General features: G+C 32.7%; 1 protein-coding gene across 3 annotated transcripts in view; it reads left to right on the plus strand.

Annotated features, from left to right (window-relative positions):
• The window catches only part of LOC115881714, a 21,839-nt gene extending 10,316 nt beyond the window's left edge, over positions 1–11,523 (plus strand). For 2 of the 3 annotated variants that reach the window (XM_030899321.1, XM_030899324.1), the window contains exons 3-5: positions 7,072–7,209; positions 10,916–11,099; positions 11,149–11,523. In XM_030899321.1, coding sequence (XP_030755181.1) covers positions 7,072–7,209; positions 10,916–11,099; positions 11,149–11,246 — 420 coding nt within the window. In that variant the 3' untranslated portion in view covers positions 11,247–11,523. The remainder of the gene's footprint in view (positions 1–7,071; positions 7,210–10,915; positions 11,100–11,148) is intronic. The other variant, XM_030899322.1, reaches the window with a different exon arrangement.
• Positions 11,524–12,838: the final 1,315 nt, after the last annotated feature.

Consider the following 12,838-nt stretch of genomic DNA (forward strand, 5'->3'; position numbering starts at 1 on the left):
AAAAGAGATACTGAACACCATCAAGGAAAGAAAAATGCAATACCTGGGTCATGTGATGAGAGGTGGTAGATACGAAATACTGCGCCTCATAATAGAGGGCAAAGTGCAAGGGAAAAGATCAGTAGGAAGACGCCAGAACTCATGGCTAAAAGATTTAAGGAGATGGTTTGAACGCTCGTCCGCGGAAATCTTCCGGGCTGCAGTTTCCGAGCCACAATTGCCATTTGGATCGCCAACCTTCGGCAGGAGAGGGCGTGATAAGAAGAAGATTAAGCTATCTCGTACACTTCGCACAAAAAAAGGTTCTAAAAAGAACAATGTTTGACTTCAGTAAACATTTTCAAGCTTAAAGTATCTCAATACTATTTTATTTAAACCAAAAACACGTAATACAAAACTAAAGTGTCAAAGCGAATGACAGTGTCAGGAAATAAATAAATAAATGTGGCAACTTGACATTTTTTATAGCAGAGCTACCACCTGAATTCCCAGCCGGAAATTTAAATTCCAGTTAGTCAGCCCAGCGACGAATATGTCCATGGTTGGCAACAATGAATTTAAAAATCACGCCCTCGATTACGTAACTAAAAGTTTAATTTATATCAAATATATGCATTTAAGAAGTATTATCTAAATGAAGCTATTACAATATAACTGAAAATCGAAAATATTTTGATTTTTTTTTGTTTGTGGCAAGAGGATCATATTGAATTGTGATGTATTTTTCCGTTTTTCTTTAAATTTATAACTTTTTAATTAAAATTTGGCCACACTCTACTAATAATTTAAATTAGCGCTTTTTTTTGTAATAATTGCCAGACTTAAATGAAAGTAAATGTAATTTTTTCTTAATTAGACACAGTAATTTTTTATTCTAAATAATTTATGGTTTCGAGTAACTTATATAACTTTTGCAACTTATCCTAACTAAGCAAATCAATTGATATAATTAATCTACACGCTATTGTGTTACTTATGGCTCTCTGTACTACATTTTTGTTTGAGATTTCTTTCATCGATGTTGTCATTGTTTAAATAACGACAGTTTTTTATTAACTAATCTCTATTCCGCTACTTATATTTGCATGATTGCCACATCAGCTTGTTAAATAAAGAAAATACCATTCTTTAAAAAATGAAATGGTCAATTGAACCATTATAATTGCGTTTTTTAACGCGAATCGGTATTGATGCGTGATAGACCATCACATTCTTATACATATGTATGTCTGTGGTTATGTGGTAAGGATCGCGCACACACCAAAAAATATTTGATTTAAAGCTAAGGATTAGGAAAGCATTATAATAAACTTGATATACTGTACCTGGGTACCAGGCTTTCCTGAACCGCGAATTTCGGTATCGTGCCTCTTAAGAACCGGGATTCCCCGGTTTTTTCAGTACTTTCGGTACTCACTATTTTTTTTTTCAATGGTGGTGCAGTTCATCAATCAGAAAGCAACGGATGGTTTTTCAAAATAAAATGGATAAAATATTGAGATTTTTAATGAAAATAATATCAAATTATTAAGTAGTATAACTTAAATTTCACATCAAACAACATAAACCAACTTAACTGAATTTGAGACAAAAGCCCTAAAATAATTAATTAAAAATACAAATATCTATTAAAACATAACATAATAAATATTAGGATAGGAACTTCAAAAGCAAGCAAGAACGATAAGAAATAAATAAATAAATGACTTTATTGTCATACAATTTTACAATTTGTAGACAAAGGTAAAATAAACAAACAAAGTAAACAAACAAACAAAAGATAATACAAAACATTATACAAATAATATTGTCAGTCTTATTGTTTAAAATAAACATTTATATAAATGTTTACAATGTCAAAGAATAAAAAAAATAAAAATAATATTCAAAAATATTTAGTTAGTTTATAGTAAAAATATCAATGACCTCTAAATAAATTTATTTCGGTGTCATTGGTAAATATAGCAATAGCAAACATTAGACCAGTGTTTACAAGATCAAATTCGATTATCAAAATATAATTCATTCACGGCGTAGAAAGCCTTGTCTAGTAAATAAGAGTCCAATGCTTTGCGAAATGAAGAATATGATGTTATGGATTTGATTTCAAATGGCAGATGCATTTTTTTCCAGTTGTATAATATTGAACTTTTAACTAACTCTGAGCGTGGGGTAGGTAGATAAAGATCTGGCTCCGCGTTCCTGAGTGGATAAGTGTGAGATGACCTTTCTTGAGAAGGTGATACATGCTTACGTATTAGGCAAACGGATTCAAATATAAATAAGGAAGAGTTAATATTTTTAATTTTTTAAAAAAGTCCTGGCAATGAGTTCTGCTGTTTAGTCCCAGTGAATGTCGAACAGCTCTCTTCTGGAGCTTGGAAATGCGGTCAAATTGAGTCGCACAACACGTACCCCAGAATGGAAGGGCATACCTGAGGTGCGACTCAAAAAGTGCATAATAAACAGTTCTAGCCACTGACAAGTTAAGCTCCTTAGAAACAGATCTTAACGCGAAACAGGCAGAGCTCAATTTTTTCGACAAAGTTTCGATATGCATGTCCCATTTCAGAGAATTGTCTACAATAAGCCCTAAGAATTTTACATATTTTACGACGTCAATGGTGGTGTTAAGTACAAAAGGCTGCAGCGAGTTTTTATACGACAAAGCTTTAGTTTTAGAAATGTTGAGACTGAGGAGGTTCGAATCGCACCAAGATTTATTGGTGATTAAGTCATTTGATATAATCCTATGAAGTACCGTGACGTCCTTGTTGCTCCAAGTGAAGCTAGTGTCGTCGGCAAAAAGACATATTTTGCCACTGATGTTTATGTTAGCAATGTCGTTAATAAAAAGAAGAAACAAAATGGGGCCTAGCACTGAGCCTTGTGTTACTCCACATTCTATTGGCTTGCTAGAAGACAACGTGGTATCCACCCTCACAAGTTGACTTCTGTTGCTCAGATACGACTTAAACCATTCGAGAGATGTTCCCATATATAATAGCATCATTAGGTACTTATTTAGAAAAAAGTTTGATTTCGACATCTAGAACGTATCAAAAGACTTTCTCACGTAAAAAAATAATTTTTTAATTATTGTTACTGAGGCCCAGTTCCGGTTTGGTTTGGTTTGGTTTTGGATGGTCAAAAAGATCTGAACCCTAATTGGTAGTATTAATTAGAGTTTCCAGAACCGTATTAAAATATTTTCGTTCAACGATTGTGGAGTTCGTCAGTTAGCAAGCAAGGGACGGTTCTCAAAAGTAAAACCGATAAAAATTGAGTTTCAAATGAAAATAATATCAAATTATTAAGTCATGAGAAAGCAACCATGAACAGAAATAATGAATACAAGCAAAAAAAAAACACATAGATAGCTTAAAAACTACATCAAACAACATCAACCAACCTGGAAATTAACTTAACTAAATTAGAAAAAAAATAACATTTTCAATTAAAGATGCAAATGCCTATAAAAACATAACACAAAAAAATATAACTAATACATTGAACAATAATATACTAAATAATAAAATAACATATTTAAACTTCAATAATAATTGCTAATAAACATTATAGAAACTTCAGAAGTAAGAACAGTATCAATAGCATCACTACTGATTTGGAAGAGTTTGATTTCGATTTTCGAAGTATCAAAAGTCTTTCGCACAAAAAATATGTTTTTAACTATTATTACCGAGTCCCGAAAGAACCGGAAATTAATAATTTCGAATCCCGGTACTTTGATGTCTCAAAAGAACCGGGAACTCCCCGTACTTTCGGTACCGGAATTTCCCGGTTGTCCGATGCCTAACTTCCACGTCTTCCGATCGTTCCATTGTCCCTCGCTTTCTGGCACTCATTGCTCTTGTGACACCCCCCTTCCAAGTCTTTTTAGGTCTTCCACGTTTTCTTCGATGTTGGGGTATCCATTGCATAATTTGTTTTAGAAGTCGTGTGTCATCCATCCTCTGGACATGTCCGTACTACATAAGTTGTTGGCGTTCGATGTCGGTTGCCAAAGATCCCTCTATTCCTATCCTCTCTCGGTTTTTTTCGTTTCGGACTAAATCCCTTCGGGAAATTCTTAACGTTCTTCTATAGGCATCCATTTCTACCGCTTCCAGTTTTTTTTTCGGTTCTCTGTACCATAGAGTAGACTGTTCTTTAAGTGCTGACTTAAAGAGCAGTCATATTTATTTCAAACCAATAATCAACGGAAATTTAACAAAATTACTGTAAACCAATATAAATACCTTGGTTAGGTTATGTTCAGAATTTTTTCCCTTCTTAAATTAGTTAACATTACTAAACATTTGCATAAAAATGTGTATTTGGGGTGGTATTGCACAACATTTGCAGGCTATTGAGGAAACAGAAAATGTACAGATTACAGAAATAAATTGAAAATAACATTTATATTAAAACAGCCTGCCCTTCAAATCCTCCAATTTAATAGCTGTTAGTAAGAAGTTTCACTTCAAATATGCGCAGATAGTGCACACACAATTATTTTTCATGTACAGGGTGGGTCAAATTCGACGCTGTTAAAGGGAACACCCTTTTCTATAAGAGATAGACGAAAACCAATATCGGTGTCTGGAGCTCAATTTTTATCAAAAACATGACGGTGAAAACCGCACATCCATATCTGTTACCGTTTGTGAGGTACGGGGTGTTTTTTAAAAATGTGCATTTTTAACAAATCGCTGTAACTTTTTTTCTATGGAAAATTTTGAATTTTTGTGAAAACATTTTCCAAATCACTTTTTTGCGTAGAATGGTTTAAGTATAATTTTTTTAAAGTTAATATTTTAAGAGTTATCAACAGAAAAATTGATTTTTAATTTGGGACACCGTGTATATTTTTAATTAAATGAAAAGAACTGAAAATTACCTTCCCAAAAATATAGCACACTTGATATTTTGTTATAGTCCTCTTCGAAATACAGAATTTTTATAAGTTCGCCACTTTTTTTTTTTTTTTTTTTTTTTTTTTTTTTTTTTTTATTTTTTTTTTTTTTTTTTTCTTTCTTTTTTTTTTTTTTTTTTTTTTTTTTTTTTTTTTTTTTTTTTTTTTTTTTTTTTTTTCCCAAACTTTATTATTTCAAAATTCAAAGTGTCACCCACCGTTTAACCGGAACGAAATTGCTAGAGGTGGCCGCATCTGCACCACCGCGAGGCGTTCGGCTTTCGTTGCGAATATCGTTTGAGTTTTCTTTCTTACGGTCCAAGTTTTCCTCGTCGCTCCGAGTGGAAGCGGCGCGGATGAAAAATCGCACAAAAAGTTCGATATTTCTTGCGGTTTTGTGTGTGTCGTCGTTCGCGGAATGCCGCCCCCGGAAACTTTTGCCCCATTGTCGTCGGAACTTATTGGATTTCGCACAGAAAGGACCCTGCGGTTTATTCTAAACCTTTCGAATCGCGATTTTGAATATTAAACGGTCGCTGACTAGGACGGTTTTTCGTTCGCGGCTGCAGTTATTTTTCTTATTGTGATTGCAATAAAAAATTGAAGTTATAAATGGCTTAATTTTTACGAAAATGCTCTACAATATGGTCCCGGAGCGTCTGTACAAGAGGTTAAATTTTTGTCTCAGGTACTTATACATTTTGAGACCCACTTTATTGCTGACTGTATTTAGTTCATTAATTTGTGCTTGTAGTTCTTCAGGTCTATTGGCAATTAGTTACGTCTATAAGAATTTCTAAATACTGATACTTACGGATTCGTAAAAACACATTTTTGTATCTCTATGTATAATCCAATGTAACCTCGTATATCAGTATGACTTTTTACATCCCAGAGTAGCGAAATCAAAGTGCATTGTTTATCCTTCTGTCGCCGAAACTTTATTATTTTAAAATTCAAAGTGTCACCGTTTAACCGGAACGAAATTGCTAGAGATGGCCGCATCTGCACCACCGCGAGGCGTTCGGCTTTCGTTGCGAATATCGTTTGAGTTTTCTTTCTTACGGTCCAAGTTTCCTCGCAGCCCCGAGTGGAAGCGACGCGGATGGAAAATCGCACACAAATTTCTTGCGGTTTTGTGTGTATCGTCGTTCGAGGAATGCCGCCCCCGGAAACTTTTACCCCATTGTCGTCGGAACTTATTGGATTTCGCACAGAAAGGACCCTGCGGTTTATTCTAAACCTTTCGAATCGCGATTTTGAATATTAAATGGTCGCTGACTAGGATGATTTTTCGTTTGCGGCTGCAGTTATTTTTCTTATTGTGGATTCAACAAAAATTGAAGCTACAAATGGCTTAATTTTTACGAAAATGTTCTACAATATAGTCCGGGATCCTCTGTACAATAGAATAACCTTTGGAACTGAAATTTCTTTACCACGCGCTGGGTGTAAAAATTCAAGGCCGCGACACCACACACGGCACACGAAAGAAAAAGTGGTGGGTTTTGAAAAAATCGTCCGATTTAAATGAAATTTGGTATGTCGATAGATTGGACCAAGGCCAACTTAACAGTTTACGACACGTGTCACTGTGACAGTTAGTTTTAACGTAAGAAACGTCAAAAGTTGATGTCGTCCGATCGCGACTAAATCTGGTGGGTAAGCTATGTGAGCGACGGTGCACACGGTTCCACCACAGATTGGTTCCACCTTGAAATTGAATACGGCGTTTACATCTTCATCAGGGTGGGACTAACGATTCGATATTGAAGAAAAATGTTTGAAAATAATATATAAAAATAATCCTTATTATTATTTGAGAATTGACTATTATTCATTTTATAACGTATAATTATTTTGCTCTTTTATGAAAGTAAGTGAGCACATATTTATTAACTTCAATGTTACGGGAAAGGTGATACTAATATCTTCAGAGAATTCAAAGAAAAATATCATAATCTTCCTGTATGTATTCCAATATTTTGTATACATATTTCAACATCCACATCGTCGTGTAAGCAAAAAATGTTTTAAAATTATATATGTGTATTTAGAAAAAAAAAAGATTCTTTTCTTTCTTTTGTTTTTCAACCTTGTCAAACAACTCCCGCACAAAAGTCAACCTAACCTACATTCTCCAATAAATTTTATAGGTCACTGGGGGCCGATTGTACCGCAAAGTGGCGATTCCTTGCCGCCCTCAGAAAACTTTCTCCCTGCTGGTCCACGAGGTGCCCATAGATCTGCCAGAGGATGACATCAGGGCCAGCCTGTATCGGTATAATTCTGTGGTAAGTTTCGATAGCAAATTTTCCGTTTATTTTTGTCGATTCGAAATAATAGAACGTTAGCAAGTAAAAACAACCTTCAAAACATCTAATTAAGATTTACAACAGCACAGGGTGTCCCATGGATTTCTCGTTTATAAGTAAAGCTACAAAGATGCGGTTTTAACATTACTGTGCAACTTTTTTATGAAATTAAAGATGCTACGTATACACACAGTGTAGTAGCATCTTTAATAGTGTGTTTATAATAATAAGTTGTTGTGTGTTTTGTGTATCTCTCTTCGGTATCTCGGTTATCTTATAACTTATTGAAAAGGTGAAAATTGAGACCATAGAGTTTTCACGTATTTGAGTGGTGCAGATGGATTTTCGGTGGTGTCCGCCGGAGTGTTTTGCGGTGACATACTCGTCAAGTCTACGTTGACTCTCTACCGCTTCTATTTAAGATTTAAGTAACGATTTATAAAATATATTGCTGTTTATTTAAATGTTTTTGCCCACTTTCCTTTCATAGACACAGATCCAGTAGACGTACTTTAGTAATAGAAAGAAACTAACTATTAATAGTAAGAAAACTAACAAATCTGTGTGTAGCATCTTTAATATGAAAACCGTATCTTTGTACATCTACTCATAAACATAAAAAAATCCTGTAAAACACACGAAAATTGGAAACCTTGTACTTTGGAAATTGATGGATGGATTTCTAAATTTTCTATAATTTTTATATTTTTCTTCATTGTGTAATTCTACAATCTATTGAAAATTGGTTCTCCTACACTGGGACACCAAGACAAAGCATAAAACTAGTGGGATGTCAATTAAGATGAACTAAACTAGTCAAACCAGTAAGAATCGTTTCTAGTGAAAAATAGCTCCAATTAAATTACTCCAATAAAACTGTCAAAAATAATCTCTGATATTAAATAACAATTAAATATAAATAATAATTCATTAATATAGCTATTTAAAGAAAATTAAAACAACATTATTTTTTTAACCATTGTTAAATAATAATTAAATCTATAGATCATATACCAAATGAACTTTTAGTCACGTGATTAAGCTTGACCGGCACAGTTTTACCCACTTTTACATATTTTCTTTTAATCAAAATATTTTAGGAAACACAAATAAATTAATTATAAATGTATAAACAATTATTATTTATATCAACAAAACGCACCTCCTTAACGTGCTGTTAAGAAGGCGAGTTTTATATAAGGGACATAAGGGCCCTTACTACCGCTTTATTGTTGAAATGTATATCTACCATATATGTATTATTGAAATCGTTAAGAAAGAACTCAAAGATATGGTACATAAGAAAGAACATGGAACATAAGAAAAGAGATAAAGATGTCTTAAGAAATGACTTGCTGTTGCATATGATCTTTGAAAATTGAAGAATTAATTTTAAAGTTAACAGATCTTTATTTAACATTCCAATTTATAACAGATCTTTGGGGCACCATCAAAGAATATTATAATTTTATTAAAATATTCTTTGGCACCATACATCTACTTTGGCATGTGTTTACATTTATTTATGCTCATACATTCATAAATGTTACTTTTTTTGTATATCTTCAAATTTGACGAAATGTTCTTCAGTACCTACATAGATGTCGTGTATTTATTATAATATGTTATTTAATCAGTGGCGTATTTACGTTTTTGATTTGGGGGGGGTCCAATAAAGAAAAAAATTATCACGCAATAGAAAAGTACCTATAATTAATATCTTTGATAACAAAAAATAGCTTAGGTATAAAAATACAAAACCAGATATAGAAATAAAAAACCGAACAAAAATAATACAACTTTTACAAAAATAATTAATTAAAAATAATCTAAATTAGTTTGTGATACTATTCCAAAAATGTTTTCAACATGTTCTATTTAGGAGTGCCAATCTACAGGATGTTTCAAAAATAAATGTGCCATCTCTCGTGGGGAAATTCCTCGCGTAAAAATAAGATTTATTTTTAATATGAATATAGCTCCGATTCTTCTTGGTTTTGTAGCTACAGGGTGTTAAAGTCTTAATATTTTTTCGATATATTATAATTTTCTTAGTACTTTCCAAGTACTTTTAGCGTTTTGAAGGAAATTTTGAGGGCAAAAGTTACTATAAATGCGACATATTTTACAGCTAAAAAATGTCGACATATTCACCAAGGACGTGCATATGGGTTATCAGTGGAATATTTTTCTAAAAAAAGCATGTACGCTACTGACCGTTACTGACTTTTTTCCTTTTGTTAGCGAAATGGTGTAAGCAGTTTAATGCCGATTAAAAGTTGTCTCTTTATATTTTGTCGATTTCGGCCTTCTTGGACTAATAGTAATAATATTTACTTAATAATAAATTAGGTAAAATATATAATTTATTAATTTTATTTTTATTTTAGTTTTATTAATTGAGATTAATAAAATTAACTTTTAATTGTCGTTAAACGGCCTACACAATTTTGATATCAAAAGAAAAAAAGGCAGTGGCGCACATGTTTTTTTGAAAAATATTCCATGGATAACCCATATGCACGTCCCTGATGAATTTATCGACACTTTTTTAGCATTAAAATATGTAGCACTTATTTAGTATAGTATATTTTTATATCTTGTATAGTAACTTTCACCATCAAAATTTCATTCGAATTACTAAAAGTACTTGAAAGAAGATTATAATAAATAGAAGGATTATTAAGACTTTAACACCCTGTAGCTACAAAACAAAGTAAAATTGGGCCTATGTTGATATGAAAAATAAATCTTATTTTTACGTGAGGAATATCCTCACGAGAGATGGCACATGTTTTTTGAAACACCCTGTATAAAGCAATAGTTGAATGAAAAATGAATATTAAATTATTTGTGATCTTTGCGTAAAGTCCTTTGGGGGTCCGGACAAGGGCGTAGATAAGGGGGGGTACTGGGGGACAGTACCCCCCTGACGCTTGACGAGAAACGAGAATTGAAATAGTCAGTGACTATGAAAGGATCTTTTTAATTAATATCCGACATATAAGAACACTTTGTATGCTTTTAATTATGTTGATTTATCGTTTATAATATGTTCGACCTAATTAAAAGCATACAGAGTGTTCTTATTGGCCATTGTGACAGATTAGTGGGGGTTAACTCTAATCAATATCCATAAAGATATTGAAATAAATGTTGATGCTGTTATTGATAGGTTTTCCAAACAGCGTACTAGAAAACTTGATTTTGTTTTGTAGTTTTATTTATAGTTTATAGTTTTTATAGTTTTTTTTTTTTGATAGTTTAGAAAGTTTTTTTTATTTATAGTTTATAGAAATTTAACTAATAAACGTCGTTGTTTCATTTTTGTTTATGTTATTTACAAATCTATATTTTAATTTTTGTGCTATGTTTTTATATATTTTTGAAGACAAAAAAATCGCCGTCGTTTTAATTCGACAAAAAAATTCCGACGGTGATTTTTTTGCGACTTAATCATAGTACCACCCCCATAGCATACACCTATCTACGCCCCTGGGTCCGGACCCCCTGGACCTCTTCCATAAATACGCCACTGTATTTAATAAAATGTTTATTTCATTATACACGGTGTTTTTAAGAAAAGTCCCGCGTAAAACCAGAGACTCCTCTATTGTAGTAGATTTTTCTAACTTTTGATCAATGACAAACTTTATTATTTCTATTATTATTTTCTGTAATACAGGTCGAAGTTACCCGACTACAATCCAGAATGGACCAACCTCCTGGCACACCGAATCCTATTAGATTAACTGTGGCCTCTCTGGACGAATTCAACACCCTTCTACAGCAAGGACTGGATTTCTACGGTGCCACCTATTTCCCAACCGAACCATTGAAGAAGGATCAGCTGAAAGGCAGCAGAGAAGGCAAGTCCAACATTATTCCACTGAGTTTCGTATTTAGTTTCATATAAAGTGCTTTCCGTTCGATCAGGTTTGCTTCCTGTCTTCGATTCGGCGGGATTTTCGAGAATACCTCCGCCTCCAAGCAGAACCTTGAAGCCAAGGGCCTGACTAGATGAAGGACTTAACAGTAAAAGACATGGATTTGGGAAAAATAGAATAAGCAATGGCGATTGGCGATCCGAGAAAATTTTGAAAAAAATTTGAAGAATTAACATTATATTTTTATTTGTATTTTTTCTTATTTCGATTTGTTTCTATTAGATGTTTAAGTACAAAATGGATAACAGTTAACTATTCTTTGTTTGTTTTTAAGAAGTGAAATTATAATTATCAGTGCACACTAGTTAGAAAGATTATTATTTAATAAATGAAGATTTATTGCAGAGTTTGATATTGTTTTATTTTATTACTAGCGTGTACCAGCGACTTCGTTCGCGTCGAATTAATCATTTGTAATGATGATGATAAAGCAAAGCAAGAATTTCCATTAACATACAAACTGGATAAAATTTTCTCACATTTATGTCAACATGAGAAAAAACAATATGGCGATATTATTCTATAACTTGGTAATATATGAGAGGTAGTTTCATCTCGTTCGAATTTGACTTTCGAAAAATCCGTTTGCCAAAAATAAGCTTTTTACGTCAAGCAGTTTAAGCAGAACCGTGGTTACAAAATTACCCAACTTTTTGGAACACCCTGTATGATTTTTTAAAAAATTTCAAATTATGTAAAAAAACCGAAAAAAACCAATTAAATTATGCTTGTCCAAGCATTTTCCCGAAAAACTAACCGTTTTTTAAATAACAAATATTGTAATATTTGAGGGGCGTTTTCACCCTCTTGGAATTTGAGATTTGAGAAACCCCTCCTTATCGAACCTCTACACCCCACAGTCAATCCGTTTGCCAAAAATCAGCTTTAAACGTCAAGCAGTTTAAGCAGAATCGTGATTACTCAATGGTCATACTTTTATGAAACACCCTGTATAAATTTATAAAAAATCTTAAAATATGTAAAACAACAAAATAAAATATACGCGTTTAAGAGTTTTTTCGAAAAAATTTTAATATTTGAGAGATAGTTTCACCCCCTTAGAATTCGAGTTTCGAAAAATACCTACACCCTAAAGTCAATTTGTTTTCCAAGCAGGATCGCGATTAATCAATGACCAGATTTTTCGAAACACCTTGTATACATTTTTAAAAAATCTTAAAATATGTAAAAAAACAAAATGAAATATACGTGTTTAAGCGGTTTTTCGGAAAACATCACCGTTTTTTAAATAAAAAATATTGTAATATCTGAGGGGTGGGTTCACCCTCTTGGAAGTGGAATTTCGGAAAATCCCTTCTTATCGAACCTCTACACCCTAAAGTCAATTTGTTTTCCAAAAATCAGCTTTTTGAAATTAATCAATGACCAGATTTTTCGAAACACCTTGTATACATTTTTAAAAAATCTTAAAATATGTAAAAAAACAAAATAAAATATACGTGTTTAAGCGTTTTTTCGGAAACATCACCGTTTTTTAAATAAAAAATATTGTAATATTTGAGGGGTGGGTTCACCCTCTTGGAACTGGAATTTCGAAAAATTCCTTCTTATCGAACCTCTACACCCTAGAATCAACCTGTATGCCAAAATTGAGCTTCTTACGTTGAGTGGTTTGAGCAGGATCGTGATTAATCAGTATG

This window comes from Sitophilus oryzae, unplaced genomic scaffold (assembly GCF_002938485.1).
Source record: "Sitophilus oryzae breed Bouriz unplaced genomic scaffold, Soryzae_2.0 scaffold_172_pilon_pilon, whole genome shotgun sequence".
NCBI classification, from domain to species: domain Eukaryota; kingdom Metazoa; phylum Arthropoda; class Insecta; order Coleoptera; family Curculionidae; genus Sitophilus; species Sitophilus oryzae.